Here is an 18,335-nt window from a genome sequence, read left to right as displayed (position 1 = left end):
TGGCACAATGTCTTCACAACACACCACATGATTTGCTCAGTGTATTTACAACACACCACATGATTGGCTCAATGTATTCACATGTCAACGTTTTGCCGCGGAAGGGGTGGAATATGTGTAGACAACTGGCATATTGGCGTTACAAACTAACTCCATGCATTTCTATGGAGGATTTTTTTGAGTGCTGTGTCTCCTCATTAGAAAGTCTCTGGCGGAGCTGACCTGTGTTGAAGAGTCCCGCTGCGGCGGTGGTGGTGCTGGGTCAGAGTGGCCGGGCTGGGTGCTGGTCCTCAGCTGGTCCTTCAGGTGCAAGATCTCGGCCTCTCTGTCAGACAAGAGCTTCCGCAGCTGCTCAACAGACGCCTCGCCCTGTAGTAAACAAACAAAACAAAGAGCATAAACATAAACACACACAGACACACCATGCTGTGAGAAATCAATCATTCTTCCCATGTTTATTAGGGGCTCATTGACTCCACAGATGTGTGAGAAGAACACATAACTGAGGACAGATATCCTCACTAGAGACTGTAAATGCTGAGCTGGAGCTGACACAGCACAAAGGACATATCAGCGCAAAAAGATTATGCTATTCACTATTGAGCCACTGACGATAAAAGTATGCCTGTTATCACACGTACATTACAAATCAAAGTTTGCTGTTCTCATTCTATCTTACGAGTGGGGACACAACATCTCCTACATATCTACAATAAGTCCTACATCCGTTCCCATGCTGATGGAGTAAGAGGGGCTGAGATTATACAAGGAATATTGGTAGCAAATGCATGAAGGTGGAGAGATCGAGGAATGCTATGCTATTCTATTAACTACATTCGTAATTGTAGCCTATATTTATCTGCGTCCATCTATTGTCATTTGTCTGCATTGTGCACATCAAATATTTTTAAAAAATCATGAAGTAAAATTATCTTATGTTGAATGATAGAAACTGGTATCTCCAGATCAGCAATATGATCTCATCATAAACAAACACTCATGAAAACAAAACTCAGAATGTGGTATTTTCCACCAATAAAATAGCACTTGTTTAGTTTTTTCAGTAAAGCATGCTTTAGCCTTTTTTATATTTCCCTCAGTTTTACTTTCAAATATCTATTTAAAAGTTATCCTTGTGATGTTCCAACAGTATTTAGAACTAAACTGTCTCACCACACCCTGTAGTCTCCTGGGAAAGGACGCACTGGGCTTTTCCCTAGAAGTTCTGTTTAAGAGGATCTATTTAAAAATAATCCTTTATCATGTTCCAACAGTGTTGTGGACACAACTGCCTCAGAATAGCCACCACAAATACACACGCAATTTGGCTTGCAGCCTTGTGCTGACCTCTAGTGGTTGGGAGTCGTTACTGTGCTGGAGCCTTTGCAGCTGCTGGTCCTTCTCCATGTTGGAGGCGACGAGTTTGCGGAGCTGCACCTCGAGCGCAGACACCAGTGTGTCCCTGTCCTTGCGCCAGCGCTCCATCTCCTGATCCCGTTCCCGCAAACGCTCCGACATGGCCTCCTGCGCACACACACACACACACACACACACACACACACACACACACAAAATCTGAACTTCACTTGCTTGGTCTGATATAAACTTTGACAACAGTAATGTAGCTTCACTGAACACCATCGGAAATAAAAAAAAGCCTAATCCTGCAGCAAGCGAAGCTGAACATATATTTTACAGCGACGAACGACACATACGACCACGAACATAATGGTCCTCTTCCACACGAGTCCTTTATGCTTCATATAGCTAGACATTAGTAATTACACGAACACACAGCGACTAATTGAATCACTTCTGCTGCCTTAATGAAATTGACCCTTAAAGGTGTAGGTTTTTGAACATTTTAAGTTCCGCAACAATTGAAGGTTCTAAAATTCTATGTTGAATTCAATGAACCCAGATATTCTTTATAATGTTAATTTCCCAACATTCCCTTTAAGGGTTAAGAGTCTAACGAGGAGTTGTTCCTCACCAGCTCCGTCTGCTGCCTTAATGAAATCTAACGAGTCTAACGAGGAGTTGTTCCTCAACAGCTCCGTCTGCTGCCTTAATGAAATCTAACGAGTCTAACGAGGAGTTGTTCCTCACCAGCTCCGTCTGCTGCCGGGCGTGCCGCTCACGTTCGTCTGCGAAGCGCCTCATCTCCTGGTTCCTCTTCTCCTCCGCCTCTTTGGCCTGACGGATCAGAACCATCTTCTCATCCAGCCACTTCTTCACGGTCCGTCTGGGACTTCTCACTGGACTGTGGTAACCGACGGACACACACACACACACACACACACACACACACACAGAACTTCAAGAACTCACAAATCAAAGGATATCAGTTAGGCAGACAGGGGCATGTTGGCAGGCAGGCATATTGGGTCACTCTGGGTTGATGACTGTAAAAAAAAGCATTGATGGTGTATATTTCCCACACCAACAGGAGGTTAAAATGTCGATGATTGAACTAAATGCCCAACAGCTCCGTCTGCTGCCTTAATGAAATCTAACGAGTCTAACGAGGAGTTGTTCCTCAACAGCTCCGTCTGCTGCCTTAATGAAATCTAACGAGTCTAACGAGGAGTTGTTCCTCACCAGCTCCGTCTGCTGCCTTAATGAAATCTAACGAGTCTAACGAGGAGTTGTTCCTCAACAGCTCCGTCTGCTGCCTTAATGAAATCTAACGAGTCTAACGAGGAGTTGTTCCTCACCAGCTCCGTCTGCTGCCTTAATGAAATCTAACGAGTCTAACGAGGAGTTGTTCCTCAACAGCTCCGTCTGCTGCCTTAATGAAATCTAACGAGTCTAACGAGGAGTTGTTCCTCAACAGCTCCGTCTGCTGCCTTAATGAAATCTAACGAGTCTAACGAGGAGTTGTTCCTCAACAGCTCAACGAGTCTAGCGAGGAGTTGTTCCTCACCAGCTCCGTCTGCTGCTTAATGAAATCTACGAGAGTCTGAGGAGTTGTTCTCAACAGCTCCGTCTGCTGCCTTAATGAAATCTACTTGAGTCTAGCCAGGAGTTGTTCCTCACCAGCCTCCGTCTGCTGCGGGCGTGCGTGCGTTAGGTCTGCGACGCCTCATCTCCTGGTTCCTCTTCTCCTCCGCCTCTTTGGCCTGACGGATCAGAACCATCTTCTCATCCAGCCACTTCTTACGGTCCGTCTGGGACTTCTCACTGGACAGCTGTGGTAACACGGACACACACACACACACACACACACACACACACTTGGTGTAAGAACTTTCAGTTACTCACAAATCAAGGATATCAGTTAGGCAGACAGGCATGTTGGCAGGCAGGCATATTGGGTCACTCTGGGTTGATGACTGTAAAAAAAGCATTGATGGTGTATATTCCCACACCAACAGGAGGTTAAAAATGTCGATGGAGATTGAACTAAATGTGACCAGCTCTGGCAAACCCGTCTAATTTGCTGCTGACTACACATGCTCTGGATGCAGAAGTACTTACCAACGATGGCCAACCAATTTAGTCTTGATTTCTTCACAGCCCATCATAGCCAATAGGTCAAGTGCAAGACACAATGCTGCCCATTCCTTTTACAGCAGTTTGTGTGTGTGTGTGTGTGTGTGTGTGTGTGTGTGTGTGTATAGTATATATACTCTTTTGATCCCGTGAGGGAAATTTGGTCTCTGCATTTATCCCAATCCGTGAATTAGTGAAACACACTCAGCACACAGTGTACACATAGTGAGGTGAAGCAAACACTAATCCCGGCGCAGTGAGCTGCCTGCATCAACAGCGGCGCTCAGGGAGCAGTGAGGGGTTAGGTGCCTTGCTCAAGGGCACTTCAGCCGTGCCTACTACTGGTCGGGGTTCAAACCGGCAACCCTCCGGTTACAGGTCCGAAGTGCTAACCAGTAGGCCATGGCTGCCCTATGCCCTATGTGTGCCCTGTGTGTGTGTGTGTGTGCCCTGTGTGTGTGTAAGGTAAGTAAGGTAAGGTAACTTTATTGTAAGGGTAGATTTGGTTGCAGGTAGGCCAGTAGGCCACGGCTGCCCTATGCCCTATGTGTGTGTGTGCCCTATGTGTGTGTGTGCCCTGTGTGTGTGTGTGTGTGTGTGTGTTTACCTTTAGGTTCTCCTGTGCCTGGGCCAGCTCCTCTCTGGCCTGAGTGTCCATCTCTCCCGTCATGCCAACATCCCTCCTGCTGTCCTGCTTCAGCAGCAGAGTCTTCAGTTTCTCCACCTCTGTAGTTAAAACAGAACATTTACCTCACTGGACACAACTGGGATGTGATTTCCCTCAGGGTCACCGAGTTACTAACATAACTATATGAAAGAGTGTTCAGAATATTTACCTCACAGGGCCGATCAGGAATGTGATTTCCATTAAGAGTCATTAATGAAACTATATGGCAGTGCTCAAAATGATAGGCTCTCGGGGGGAACACATTCGGGTCCAAAAGCGCCCATGGGGACCTGGCTTTGGTCATTCCATCTAACAATAGCAATGTGCACTCGGCACTGTGTGATACAACTGAATTGTGTGCATTGTGAGAGTGCAGCCAAAGTGGAGTAGCTGAGTAGTCATATGTGGTGTCTATGGTGTGCATGCATATTATGGTATGTGGTGTCTATGGTGTGCATGCATATTATGGTCATATGTGGTGTCTATGGTGTGCATGCATATTATGGTCATATGTGGTGTCTATGGTGTGCATGCATGTTATGGTCATGAGTGGTGTCTATGGTGTGCATGCATATTATGGTCATATGTGGTGTCTATGGTGTGCATGCATGTTATGGTCATGAGTGGTGTCTATGGTGTGCATGCATATTATGGTCATATGTGGTGTCTATGGTGTGCATGCATGTTATGGTCATGAGTGGTGCCTATGGTGTGCATGCATGTTACGCGCCAACTGCTTATGGAGCTCCTACTGTGTCAGTTTAGTTTAAGTGTGTGTCTCCGGGGGCCTTGAGTGAGTTGTGTGATTGTGTGTGTGTGTGTGTGTGTGTTCAGTGACCTTGAGTGAGTTGTTGATTTTGGTCCAGCTGGGCCTCCAGCTCCAGGTCCATTTGGTTCTGAGTCTCCTCCTGCTCTGTCAGCACCATGCGCATGTCCTCAATCACCTGGTCAAGCGCCTGCAGGTCTACAAAACAAACAAACACACACACACACATACATACACACACACAAACAAACAAACAAACACAAACACACACGCAAACAAACAAACACACACACAAACAAACAAAAAAAACACACACACACAAACAAACACACACAAACCAACAAACACACAAACAAACACAAAGACACGCGAGACATCATTACATTATCACAGCAACAGCATGAAGTATGAAGTCACCTCTGAGAGGTCTGGAGAGATGATGTACCTTTGCAGGCTTTCTGATACAGCTGAAGGGTTTCGTCTGATTTATCTGCTGACTGTTCCTGGAGGTGAAAGGAGACATGGGAATCATGAGAACACACACACACACACACACACACGTGGATGGTATTTTTGAAAGGAGAAGCTGAGGACTGAATGTCTTTGAATTACACTCTTGAGCATGTGAATGGCGCGGTCTCGGCTGCTGAGGTCCTTCTGAAGCTGGGCTCTGGTCTTCTCCAGGTCCTGCACCTTCTGACGCAGAGACTTCTCCACGTCCCGCATGGATGAGATCTACACAGACCCAGGGCAACAGCATCAGAAATATCAAGACGAAGAACCAAGGTTGACTCTGAAGAAGACACAGTAGTGTCGAAACGTCAGTCAAGTGTTTGCACTGAAATAAAAGCGAGCGATCAGTTTACTCCAGCTCCCTCTCTTCATCTTAAAGTCTGCTGTCCTACTGAGAAGCACCTGACTGCACAGTTTCCCAAGGATGATGTGTGGAATGTTCTACTTTAAATATCAATCAGACTGTGAGGCTGTAGGCATCACCACTAATACCTTCATATGACACATATAATGATAATTATGTCACAATACAATACATCTGGATTCATATAAAAATCACAAAAGCATATTGATAGTACTGTTAAAAGCAATTATGGGATTAAGATTATGTCAGTGGACCATACACTAGTCTTTTGCTGCCATCTACAGGCAATGACTTGGTATTGCATTGATATCAGCAGTCATAACGGTCAATATCACACCCAGGACTCGGTCCACAGGACACTGGCACATTTCGTGCGGCCCATGAACACAACATGCAAAACATGCTTTGCTGTAGGTTTAGAACACTGACACTCTAAGGCTGAGCTCTCACCTCCTTCTGGACCTGTTGAATCTGTTTCTTGGAGTCGACCAGTTTCTCTTTCAGGTCTGATGAGTCGTCTTCTCGTCTCTGCAGATCCAGGGCCAGACTCTGGACTTTATCTGTGCCCACTTTCAGTTCCTCCTTTAACCTGTAACACACAAATTCAGGGAAAAAGAACCTAGGGTTAGGCTTTGGGTAAGCAAACAGCTCAAACTAAAACACTCAAACTGAATCACTCTGCAGTGCAATGAATGGAGATTGGCCACATAAGGCAAGATCTTTTATACATATCTATAACTGTAACTCCCCTCAATCTACACAAGTGCCACTCAAAATAAAATGTTCCTTTAAGAGTACAACTAGTGGTGTAAAATTACATCATGGGCTAGCAAGAGCAAGAGCTCTGTCTGGACACTGGTTCTCACGTGCCTGTTGATCTCCTGGGCTCGTTTCTGCAGCTCGCCGTCTTTCTGAGCGATGGCCTCCTCCGCCACGGCCAGCAGCTCCCTCCTGCGCTCGACCTCCTTGCGCCGCGCCTCCTGCACCGCCGCCGACTCCGCCTCCTCTGCCCGCTCCTGCGCCTCCTTCAAGCTACGCTGCAACCGCGACAACTCCTCCTCCTTCTGCGACAGCAACGCCTCCTTGCTGGCTAACTCCACCTCCCTGCTGGCCAGCTCCTTCTGGGACGACGACGACGACGCCTCCGATTTGCTCTGCGTGGCTACGGCCTCCTGATGGGCCTGGGCCTTCTCCACCTCCCCCTCTCTCTTGGATAACTCCTCTTCCTTGGCGGTGAGGGTGCTGCGCAGCTCCTCGTCCTTCTGCAGAAACTCGGCCTCTCTGAGGGCCGTCCTCTTCTCCAACTCGGCCTCTTGGTCAGCCAGCTTCCTCTCTAGGGCCTCCTCTCTCTGACTGAGCTCCGCCTCTCTAAGCGCCAGCCTCCTCTCTCGCGCCTCCTCTCTCTGAGAATGCTCCGCACTTTTCATGGCCAGCTTCTCCTCCAGAGCCTCCTCTTTCTCCGCCAGTTGGGCCTCTGTGGTGGCCAGTTTCTCCTCCAGCTCCTGCTCTTTCTGAGACAGTGTAGCCTCTTGGAGGCCAAGCGCCTTCTCCAGCTCAGCGTGTCGGTCGTGACCAGGCGCACGGCACTGCTCTTGGAGGACTTTGAGCTCAGCCTCCCTCTCCGACAGCTCCTTCTCTCTCTGGCAAAGCTCTTTGTCCTTGGAAGAGAAGGAGGCCTCCTTATCATCCATCTCCTGCCTCTGCTTCACTTTGTCGTCCAGGTGAGACAAGTCTGTTGTAACTGCGGCCACTTTGCCTCTAAGCTGCTGAACTTCCTGTGAGAGATTCTCGATAAGGGCAGTCTTCTCTCTGACCTCTGCCTCTTGAGTGGCCATTTGTGCTTTGGCAGCACTCAATTCCTTGCAGGTCCTTTCAAGCTCCTCTGCATCCTGCCCTTGAGTCACTTGCAACTGCGCCTTGGTGGTGCTGACCTCAGCTTCCAGTTCGGCTAGTGTTCTGACCTGTTCCCTTGATTTGCTTTGAAGGATGTTCACCTCGCGGTCAAGCTCCTCCTTCTCTCTCAGAACCTGATCGTGGGCGCGCTGCCGGTCCATCAGCTGGGCGGCGACATCTCGCAGACGCAGCTCAAGAGACTGCCGCCGCTGCTCTGACTCAGCTAACCGCTCACCCTTCAGCTGAGACTCCGCCTGCGTGACCTCTGGTTGACCTTTGACCTCTGAGGGGTCAGAGAGCTCTGAGAGGTCACAGTCATCTACAGCACCTGAGGAGACAGTAATGTCAAAATCAGTCTATTTAACACCAGTTGTGAAAACATGAGTTAAGTAATTCTGACTCAATGACACACTGACAATCATGGTACACTTTGCATCCTGTGATGAATGCTCATGAGACCCATACAAAAATGTTTGTTTTGATCACGTATGGCTTTGCCCAACAACTTTCCACGTATGATCTTGCACTATTTTTTATAAACAGTATTCCTATGCATCTTATTTGAATATATATATCAAGCCTTTTTTATGGGCCTTCTTCATGAGTATGTTTATTTGTATACATGTACAGAAAGATCTTACAGTGGGACTGGAAGGAAAGATGATAGCAAAATGTTCTATTCATTGCTGTAGCCACTCAGTGTCATAAATAGTCTCAAAATGTCCCAACCCATTCCCAACTCATACAAAAAAAAAAAAAAAAAATACTTTTTATTATTAAAATGTGCAAACATTAAAAAAATAATAAAATTGAAAAATGATGCAGTCTCCCAAATCACATTTCAAACCACACTACTTCCTCAGTCCCGAGCGCCTGCGGCCCTGCACGTATCTACGCCCTTTAGGCAGCCTGTCCCGAGCGGCCGTCCTGGTGGCCATGTGGTGCGGCGGCGGTTTTTCAGCAGCTGGGGCAGGCTCTATACCTTTCTTTAGAGGGGGCTGCTCGTCCAGCCCCTCCCCCTGTTGCTGCCTCCGCTTCCTGGTCTCGGTCTGAGAGCTCCGTCCACCCGCACCTGTGCAGGTGCATTTGGCCCGCAGTTCCAAGAGCTCTTTTCGGATGGAGTCAATCAGCGCTCTCTGTGAACGGAGAACAGCCCTCTTTAGACGGACCCGATAGGAGAAAGGGAAACTACAGAAAGTTCCGCGTATGCTTACATATAGCTTAAAGTCGGGACAAGTTGTCCTGGATATCCCTGAAAAACTTCGAAGCCATTATATATAAAAATCTATTTTCAAATCTCATATCACCTGGCCACCACCACAGTTCCTCAGAACTTTAAGTTCTGCACACAGACGCGCACACAGACTGTAAAGGCACACGCATGCGCTGTAACTGACTGTGCACCACTGCATATAGGATGCACACAGTGTAATGGATATCAGGAGAACAGAAATGGGCTCACATCTTTAGTGGTGGCCTCAGTCTGCATGTCAATAGTGGCCTGCAGTTTGCTGACCATTGAGTCCTTCTGGTGACACATGGCCATTTGCTCTTCACAGCGGACCTCCTGAGACTGCAGCTTCTACAGACACACAGACACACAAAATGTCATCCAATTTGAGCCAAAAAATAAAACACAGCAGCGTTTAGGATTAGGGACAATGTTTCTTTTTACTTTTTTAGTCTCCTCAAGCTCCTCCCTGGATTGCTTTTGTTGCTTGTCCAGTTCTGGGGGAAACAGACAGGGAAATCACATGCGTTATGAGTTAGCAGGGACAATAAGTTGGTTTAGTACAAGTACGACAAAACAGTACCCCATGCAGGAATATTAATCCATTTCTCCAAAGGGTTGACATTAGCAATGGTAGGTCAGTGCTCCACTGGGTAATGTGGTTGCACAGAATCACACTGACGAACACTCATCAACATTCTGTACAAATAACCACAGTACTGTCTTCACATTCAGACAATACCAGATTGTTTTTGTACAGAACAGAGCCCACACCCACCGAGAGCTTAAAGTCTCACCTTTTAAACGAGCCATTGTATGTATTCATAGCTATAACACAGAATATGCTGTGGCTGTACAAAAATCATCAACAATGGTCTAGATTGCTGGCACTCTAGGACAAAGCTCCCGAAAACAGCTTGGCATTCAATGAGTTAAAGTTCTGCAAACCCACCACCACAAATAGAATTCAACACTGTATTACTGCTACTGTGATCACGCAAGAGCTCTTGTATGATCACAGCACCATCAGTTGACTAGAAGGTAGTGGGAGAGGGATCAGCAGAACACCAGTAAGAGCCTGGAGGCGTGCCCAACTGCACACACACACACACACACACACACACACACACACACGTCCTCACGTACAGCATTTCTGTCTCTGAATCCTCCAACCTGCTTGCATTGCTGCCTCGTTTCCTTCTTGATATTCTCAGAGGGAGTAAGGAGGGAGCAGACACACACACACACACACACCTGAGGTTTTCTTGGAGAGAAGGCTCTGGCTTTGAATGAGCTCCTGGGTGAGCTCGGTGACCTTCCTCTGAAGGTCGCTCAGCATGGCAATGGGGGCGGGGGCAGGGGCAGGGTGGCTGACCAGGCAGGACTGGGCCGCCTCGGCATCCTTCCTGATGCTCTCCACGTCACTGCACATAGAGTCTATCATTTCGTCAAGACACTGCTCGTCCTAGAGAAAGAGACAGCGCAAGAGAGCAAGCAAGCAAGCAAGCAAGAAATAAATTCAAAGGACAGCAACTTGAAATATGGAAACAGCAAAAGTATTGCTTTGGAGCATTTGAGCTGAGTGACATACATTTGACTGAACACCATCCTCATCTTCATCATGGCGGGAGTTCTTCTTGACCAACTCCTTCAGGAGCTCAAGGCGTCTCTCACACCTCTCCTCAATCATGGCCTTCTCTTTAGCCAAGCGTTCACTACAAGACAGATTTTAAACGTATGGTTAAGACTGACTTCCATAGAATACAAATACATCAATTCAAATTCAATACACCTTTTATCAAGTACAAAAGATTAATCCTCAGGTTCCCCTGGCTGTTTTTTTTTTTTAGCATACACAGAGGGCAAACAAACAAACAAAAACACCTTGCTATGTAAGTGGAATGTAAACAAATTGGCTCAGATCAAACAGTAAATTATTGCAGCAAATCAGTGCTTGAGGAGCATGAAAAAAGCCGAGGTGCATTTTGGCTGTGGAGCTCAACAACTTGCACAGCAAGCACGACCTCAACTTAAAGGTGCAATCCAAATGGGCTCTCATTGTACTAGTAGCTGTCAAATTGGTCCTCATGGTAGCTGTCTGTTCTATGAATACGCTCAAGCCCTGGTGTTCTGGCTATGTAAATGGAAGCAAGCATTTCGCCAGCCAAAGAGCATGGAGTTTTTAGAGGTGTAATCTGATTGATATCTGTGGAGCTCAAACAACAACCTGTTCACAGAATCATGGCCTCACCTTTAAGAGTGCCACCTGTAAAACATGGCCTTCTCATCTAAAAGGTTGCCTTACCTGAAGTCAGCCTCCATCTGTGTGAAAAGCTCAGAGAAGTCGTTGGTGACCTCCTCACGGATACGACACTCCACCAGCATGTTGTCAGACTTCACTTTCTGAAGCTCTTCTTTCAGCTCCCCCACCAGTCTCAACTGCTCCTATTACAGACACAGACGGTAAAAATGAATTAAGACTTAATGGATAGATGATCAGTCAATTGAAAAGCAGCCTTTCAGTCTAATCTATTAATGATTTCTTAACAGTAAATCTACAGATGAATAATTGAATAAAAGGCAAGTTGAAACAAACTTCATATGGTTCGACGAGATCAGTCACTGAATCGTCCTCCTCTTCCTCCCAGTCATCTTCATCCTCCTGCACGTCCTCCAGGCTGGAGTCCCACTGCACCAGCGAGCTCCTGCGCAGCTTCCGCTCCAGATTCCGGTGCTCAGCGTTGTTGATGATGAACGACACCTTCCTCTCGCCCTTCTTGCCTACCTCCACGACTGGAATCGTCTTGGTGCTCAGGACCACCACCTAGAGAGAAAGAGTGAAGAGTGAAAAAAAGGTGGGGTGGGGTGGGGGAGAGCGAGAGAGTTTAAGAGAGGAAGAGTTAGAACAGGTCTGATGAACCAGACACCAGAAGCTACGAACGGACACCAAAAGTTTAGATGTTTGTTGTGTAAAGACATCAGAAAGCACACAGTAACACAACAGTCTGGGAAAGTAAACAAACACCGAACCAAAACCCACACCCACACACCTTCTGTGCAACAGCAGAGAACTTGAGCACGTTGAGCGTCTCGTCATACACTGAGGCGCACTGGTTGACGTTGACAATCATGCAGGCTTTGCCTCGTCCCATGAAGTAGCTCTGGAGGTAATGTGTGAGCTTGCTCTCTCGAAAGGGCACAAGTTGGGGCACCCTAAGAGGAAAAGATTGAGAGGGGAACCCCCCAAAAAACAATCATTAATCACACTGGCTGTTTTTGTGTGTGCTTGTTATGAGATTAGACAAGCGTTGAACACACAGAACTTACTTAGCTTGCTGGTTGTGCCGCAGTATGTTTATACATTTCCCCAGAGTGAGCAATGAGGTGTTGATGTTTCCTGCCTCTTTCAAGCGATCGCCTACATTCTGAGTTTTGGCACACCTTTCCGAGCCAGCCAGGTCGCACAAGGACAACCTTTAAAATAAACAAATAAATATAAATATTATATTTATAATATGGAACATGCCTAGCTGTACGCCAAGAAATTTGCAGAGTGTAAGTAAAACGAGACGTGACACTTACTCGCTAACCGTTTTGACTCTAGGAAGCCCAACGTCATCAATGCGCATGACTCGGATGGAAAAGATGCTATGGCTGAAGAGATAAACAATCAAACAAAAAGCAACAAGATCCACAGCTCTCAAAAAGCCTCTTGCAACTAGTTACTTATAACATAATTCAAATAATCGTGTGAGCGGCCTTCAGATAGCAGTGCTGTATTAAAGTCTAGTTTGAATTTGCAAAAAGCATCATGTAAAGGAGCACAAACCTTCTGCTTGACAGCTGGTTGAGTTTAGTACTGGAGAAGCTTTGGTTCTTCTTGCCCACTTTCATGATTTTATAAGCTTCCTCAGCACTGTTTACCTGCACCCACCGCAAATCTACATATCCAAACAGAACATATTATTTTTTTTATTTTTTTAAATAAGTATTTGAAGTCACATGAAAGACGGATCTGCATTAGTATTTCCAGTTCAAATGTGCACTTCTACCTTTGACAAATAAGTTCCCCTTGACATCCTGGGAAAGCCTGAGGGCAGGTCTCCTTGCGGCCCCGGTCGGCACAGGCTCCAGCAGGTCGTGGATGTTCTCGTTGTAGATCTCACAGAAGGACACCCAGACAGAGAACTTGGTGTGCTCCTCCAGGTCCAGGTTGAAACCGTCCTCCATCAGGGAGCCATCTATTTCACTCAGCGTGGAGCCTATCGAGAACATATCGGACACACACAGGTTTTTTTTTTTTTTTTAAAGAAAATGACTTGGTGGAAGATACACACATTTTTGACGAAGTTATACCCTATTACATTACCTTCCGGATTTATCCTGGAGTTTGATTGGCTGCTTGTGTTCCTTGCATCAGACTTAGGAAAAGAACAAAAAGAAAGCAGATTAGTCAAAAGCACTGAAACCTCAACACATCTTGGCCTAAGTGCTGTGAGGCTGTGGCCGTGTGGCTACCTCTTTGAGAAGTCTAAAGAGGCTCCGTTTCATGGTGGCCTCTTCGCTTTGTTGGTCCGCGGCGAGCCTGATGAACTCTCGACACCTCTGGGGTTTCAGATTCATCTGCGTGTAGATGTGGCCTTCGATGCTGCTGAAGATGACGTTCAAAGACCGTGGCAGGATTCCTGCATTTGTTTCTGGACCTGGAGTTAAAAAATAAAAATAAAAATAAAGGCTGTGATGCTAACCAGAAAACACAATGCTATACACAACAATTTTTCAAACAAATTGATTAGATTAAATGTCATATGTTTTTTAGGCCAAACATTTTTTTGTCACTTGTCACTTTTGCCGCTTGGCAAAACCACATAAACTGTCCCAGCAAATCACCGACGAGATGCGTGTTTAGGAAAGTTTTAATTGCACGGGAGGGAGGGGGAGAAAGTAGTGAGCCAGCTTTCTGTTTTGTTTGAACGTCAACAGAAGTGACGTTACCCAGCATCGCTTAGAGCGCCTTTAAAGATAACATGCTGAGAGGAAAATAAATAGACAGAAGCAAACAATCCAAAGGAGCGTAAGCATCGGAAAACTCAGCATCCGATAACTCCTCAAATGACACCACTGACTGTTTACAAATAAGTAATGGCAACAAATATATGAAGGAACCAAAAAATATATATATTTTTTATTTTCAAGTCAATATGGCCTTTGGCTGCCATCTGGACATCTAGCAAGACCAAAGCTCAAATGGTCTTAGTCTAATTAGGGAGGGATCATATATGAACAGTTTTAACGGTCAGTGGAAACCTGAAACTCATCCTATAGAGGGGAAATAAAGTCTTAGTTGGGACCAACCTGAAAAACCAAAATCTTAATGAAAATACATATTTGTCTGCAAGCGAGTTAAAATTAAGGCAATACATCCCATACCTAAAAAAGTGTACGTCTTTCCTGCGTTCGTGACTCCATATGTGAAGACCAAAGAATTCCCTCCTTCCAGCACATCCTTGACAAGAGTCTTCACTGTTCCATCAAACATCTCCTTCTGTGTTGTGTCAGGACCATAGACCTTCCGAAAACAAACGAGTTCATGCATAGATAATGAATGTATACAGAACACATACCGATTGCATAATATATAGACGGTTTGGGAACAAAGCAAGAGCACCGAGACAACAATGAAACTTTGATGTATGAATGTATGTATGTATGCCTGTACGGACATGGGTGGGTCACCTGCGAAAACTGAAATCGCTGTGCCGTCTGCGATGCTGATTTGTCACTCAGTCGAGAGGATAGCGACATGGTTGGTGCCTTCAGAAGGACAGTATCGGGTGTTTCTATGGCCACGCAATCCTACAAACGGGATATGAAAGATTGATGTTAAAGGGACCGTGCAGTTAAAGATCCAACTTAACAAAACATTAGAAGAGGAAAATGTTGCATTTTACCACACATACTTGTGACTCGCCATTTTCTGTCTCGAACGAGGTAAATGGTCTTATTCGAAGGTATACCTTCAAATGCTCCTTTGCTTCAGTTGTGGAGTTCTGTAAAAAAAAAAAAAAAAAAAAAAAAAAACAGTAATTAAAAAAAAACAACAACATTAGGGCCATGTGAAATCTTTTTGGATTCTGACATACGCCTCACAGTTGATTTTCAAAGGAAACTTTCCTTACCTGGCCGTCAGACATATCTGAAAATTCCGACAGCAAGTCTTTCTTCAAATCAGCAACATCTTCTGACTCCAACCTCTCCATTTTAGTGTTCATACAAGTATCCATTTTTCTCTAAAAACAAACGAACACAAAGCCATGATGGCCTCAATAGCTATAACCACTTGAATAACTTATCGGTGTTGCCTATGAAAATTAATCATCAATTGAGAACTCTATGATAACTCTTTTAATATCTGAAACGAATCTGAGCAGGTGCATATTGTTGTTAGCTCTGGATGGTTAACGTTAGCTAGCGAATGAGCTGCTACTAACGAACTGAAATTAACGTTATCAGAATGGAGCAGAGAGAGCGACAGCAGCTACAGTAGCTAAAGGGTAAAGGAACATCAATGAAAATTCTGCCCCCCAAAAACCCCCATAAAGGATAAAGATGAATTGACGTTGGGCAGTAACGTTACGCTGGCTAGCTGAAAAACAGCTACAGAACTGTCATAACTGTCGATGAATGTTACTCAAACCATCTGTTAAATAGTCCTGGTCGTTGTATTAAAGGTTTGAGATGGAAAACACACCTATGGTAACGTTAAAAGATAGTAACGATTTCTACTTACGCGAAGGGAAATTTAGCGTCTCGCCAGAAAATCCCAAACATTCCGTATTCTGTCATGCAAGTCGAATCAAACTGCGGTCCTGTTTTTGAATTCCACCAATGGTTGATGGGAGTTGGCCGCATGGCATGATGGGATTGTTCAGAAAAACATCGAGTATGTGACGTAAGCTACAAGTGTAGGCTAACTGCTCAGATTGTTTTGTGGTGAGGACCAATGGGCACTGGAGAGACTTTGTAAAGAAGTGATTATTATCTCGATTAAACACGTCAACCCCACACTATCATGGTAGGGTGGAATTAATGTTTACTTTAGGTTATATTTCGTTGATGAATTAACATGTAGGTCCAATACGGTCTTGTCTTAGTAGCATTTTATTTTGCAACGCTATTTTGCATGTGTAGGCCAGGCCTGTGATGGTTTGTGAATTTGGTGTTGGATAGAAAATCACGTAGGCTATGCAGACCACAAGAAAGCAACAACAAAAGTATGAAAACACAAAAGAAAGCTTTATTATAACAATATTTAAATTAGTTGAAAATCTATAAAACATCCATTAACAGAAAAAAGACAAATATACAAGTTTCATCTAGAAAAAGTATCTTCCATGCTCAGCTGTTTGCATTACATGCACTCACTCTGTTTCTACCTCCACAAACCATTGATCACATACATTTCCTGTCATCAAGACCAGAGAATATCTGTTTCATCAGTCATCTGTCAGCAGTGTCAAACACCTCTGCATACACCTGATAATATTCATTCAGACTGCAGAGCTGACAGCTTGTACTCTCATTACCAAGCATTATGCCTACTGTACATCAAAACAACAATGTTTCATTCTGCATTTAGTTGTCCATCAAAAACAGATCACTTTCAAGACCGGTAATATCAGCACAAGGCAAATTAGAAATACCAAAGTTCATCTTTAAATTGGCCAGCCAATTTGTTTTGCCTATAGGACTACTCTACTTGTTGACCTGTAGCGAAGACCTAGTCCAGTCCAATATCCTAGAGCTCTGCGATATAATATCACCAAATGCTTCCCCATGTCCCTTCACTTGGTTGTGTTCACATCATCGTCTTTAAAGTTGCATAGGATGGTCTTGGCTCCACTCTGCCATGCTAGAAGACTTTCCATTGGTGACTTTCCATCCTAGGAGAAAGAGACCACATACAAAAATACATCATACATCATGTCAGGATATTACTAATTTCTACTTTGATGTTTGCAAAACGTCATACTCATAAGCCTGAAACTGACTATGCCCAATTAATTTCTAAATATCCTGCTGATTTTCATCCTCGGGTTCACAACATTCTTCTTGATACAAATTCACTAAGGAGAAAGTGTCTGCTGTGCTGTGCCATTTTTGGACACTAGATGGCAATCTATAAGTACAGAGTGCTGTAACTCCATCTGCTGTATTAGTAAAATCATGTAGTAACTGTAGGTTACTCACCAGATTCTTGGTTTTAAGACTGGCTCCATACATCAGCAGCAGTTTAATAAATTTAAATCGGTTTATCCTCACGGCATCATGCATAGGTGTGTCGCCATCCTGCAAAAATTACAAAATACAAAGATACAACATTACAACAAAATAATATACAACATCAATCTGCGCTGCTGTTTCTTTGAATAACATGAAGTGCAAATGGTGTGGCTTTGTCTTACTCTGTCTTTAGCGTTGATGTCTGCTCCACAGTGTATGAGGTATTCTGCGCACTCATAGTGTCCAGTCCTCACCGCCACGTGGAGGGGTGTACTCCGTAACTGCCCACAGAGAAAGAGAGAGTAATGTGGCACGTGAGTGGACTGAGGCTACTGTCAGAGCGTTAATAGGGTCAGGCAGGCTTTGCTGTAACAGTAGCCGAAGGCTAAGGATCTATGACAAGTCGGTTCCACTTAATTTAACATCTTTATCTGACTTATCGCTAGAGTCGCTGTGTTTATCCATTAATACCTTATCTCGGGAGTTGAATTTGCCCCCTTGGTTCAGGAGGAGTTCAAGGGCAGGCTGGCTGCCCCCTCGGCAGGCCCAATGCACAGCTGTGGCATCCAACTTGAAAAGCAAAAGAATAATAATGTAATTAAAATCCCTGTAAACATTCATTTACACATTTTTAAAAGTCAAAGAATGTCTTATTTAGAGGTTCTGCTGCTGTGAATAGGATTTGGCCTCAGAGAGTTTGTTTTGGTGTTCTACCTTGTCTTTCATCTCTATGGATCCCCCAGCCTCCAAGAGTCTCTTCATAACATCAATATGACCTTGATAGCTGGCCTTGTGTAGTGCAGAACGTTTGAACTAAAAAAACAAAGACATAGACTTCAGAGATGTACTAACAGAATGAGTGAAAACATAAAAAGATGTTTTTTTTTATTAAAGAGAAACAATTGAGAGATGTAAGTCCTTCAAACTCACATGGTCGCTGGTATTGGCGTCTCCTCCATCGGCCAGGTACTTGTCAATCACTGGCAGCTTGTTCTCCATAGCAGCTTTCAGGAACATGGCCTCATCCACTATTTCCGGCTAGAACAAGACAACATTGACCATGAAAAATATATTGTTTCCTTAAGTGAATGGAAAGCATTTGCTAGCTGGCATTGGTAATGCT

The 18,335-nt window shown here is 44.8% G+C and overlaps 2 protein-coding genes across 2 annotated transcripts in view; both read right to left on the bottom strand.

The window, feature by feature from the left end:
- Positions 1-15,825, bottom strand: part of kif20ba (kinesin family member 20Ba) — a 37,583-nt gene extending 21,758 nt beyond the window's left edge. Inside the window, exons 1-29 of the mRNA XM_048270166.1 lie at positions 15,720-15,825; positions 15,109-15,219; positions 14,890-14,979; positions 14,666-14,785; positions 14,360-14,498; positions 13,448-13,632; positions 13,299-13,350; positions 12,982-13,191; positions 12,759-12,870; positions 12,512-12,583; positions 12,257-12,403; positions 11,980-12,142; positions 11,526-11,753; positions 11,235-11,374; positions 10,521-10,644; positions 10,184-10,394; positions 9,374-9,426; positions 9,161-9,280; positions 8,681-8,834; positions 6,676-8,026; positions 6,256-6,394; positions 5,541-5,663; positions 5,374-5,431; positions 5,001-5,126; positions 4,103-4,221; positions 3,123-3,191; positions 2,110-2,196; positions 1,348-1,524; positions 223-369 (exon numbers count right to left, since the gene is read on the bottom strand). Of these exons, the coding sequence (XP_048126123.1) occupies positions 223-369; positions 1,348-1,524; positions 2,110-2,196; positions 3,123-3,191; positions 4,103-4,221; positions 5,001-5,126; positions 5,374-5,431; positions 5,541-5,663; positions 6,256-6,394; positions 6,676-8,026; positions 8,681-8,834; positions 9,161-9,280; positions 9,374-9,426; positions 10,184-10,394; positions 10,521-10,644; positions 11,235-11,374; positions 11,526-11,753; positions 11,980-12,142; positions 12,257-12,403; positions 12,512-12,583; positions 12,759-12,870; positions 12,982-13,191; positions 13,299-13,350; positions 13,448-13,632; positions 14,360-14,498; positions 14,666-14,785; positions 14,890-14,979; positions 15,109-15,213 (4,821 nt within the window). The 5' untranslated portion in view covers positions 15,214-15,219; positions 15,720-15,825. The remainder of the gene's footprint in view (positions 1-222; positions 370-1,347; positions 1,525-2,109; positions 2,197-3,122; positions 3,192-4,102; positions 4,222-5,000; positions 5,127-5,373; positions 5,432-5,540; positions 5,664-6,255; positions 6,395-6,675; positions 8,027-8,680; positions 8,835-9,160; positions 9,281-9,373; positions 9,427-10,183; positions 10,395-10,520; positions 10,645-11,234; positions 11,375-11,525; positions 11,754-11,979; positions 12,143-12,256; positions 12,404-12,511; positions 12,584-12,758; positions 12,871-12,981; positions 13,192-13,298; positions 13,351-13,447; positions 13,633-14,359; positions 14,499-14,665; positions 14,786-14,889; positions 14,980-15,108; positions 15,220-15,719) is intronic.
- A 379-nt stretch (positions 15,826-16,204) lies between these two features.
- ankrd1a (ankyrin repeat domain 1a (cardiac muscle)) overlaps positions 16,205-18,335 on the bottom strand; it is a 3,515-nt gene continuing 1,384 nt past the window's right edge. The window contains exons 4-9 of the mRNA XM_048269979.1: positions 18,143-18,250; positions 17,927-18,025; positions 17,684-17,782; positions 17,395-17,493; positions 17,180-17,278; positions 16,205-16,872 (exon numbers count right to left, since the gene is read on the bottom strand). Coding sequence (XP_048125936.1) covers positions 16,774-16,872; positions 17,180-17,278; positions 17,395-17,493; positions 17,684-17,782; positions 17,927-18,025; positions 18,143-18,250 — 603 coding nt within the window. The 3' untranslated portion in view covers positions 16,205-16,773. The remainder of the gene's footprint in view (positions 16,873-17,179; positions 17,279-17,394; positions 17,494-17,683; positions 17,783-17,926; positions 18,026-18,142; positions 18,251-18,335) is intronic.

Source organism: Alosa alosa, chromosome 18 (genome assembly GCF_017589495.1).
Source record: "Alosa alosa isolate M-15738 ecotype Scorff River chromosome 18, AALO_Geno_1.1, whole genome shotgun sequence".
Taxonomy (NCBI): domain Eukaryota; kingdom Metazoa; phylum Chordata; class Actinopteri; order Clupeiformes; family Clupeidae; genus Alosa; species Alosa alosa.
Note: the sequence above shows the minus strand (reverse complement) of the source record. Positions and strands in the feature narration are given on the sequence as shown.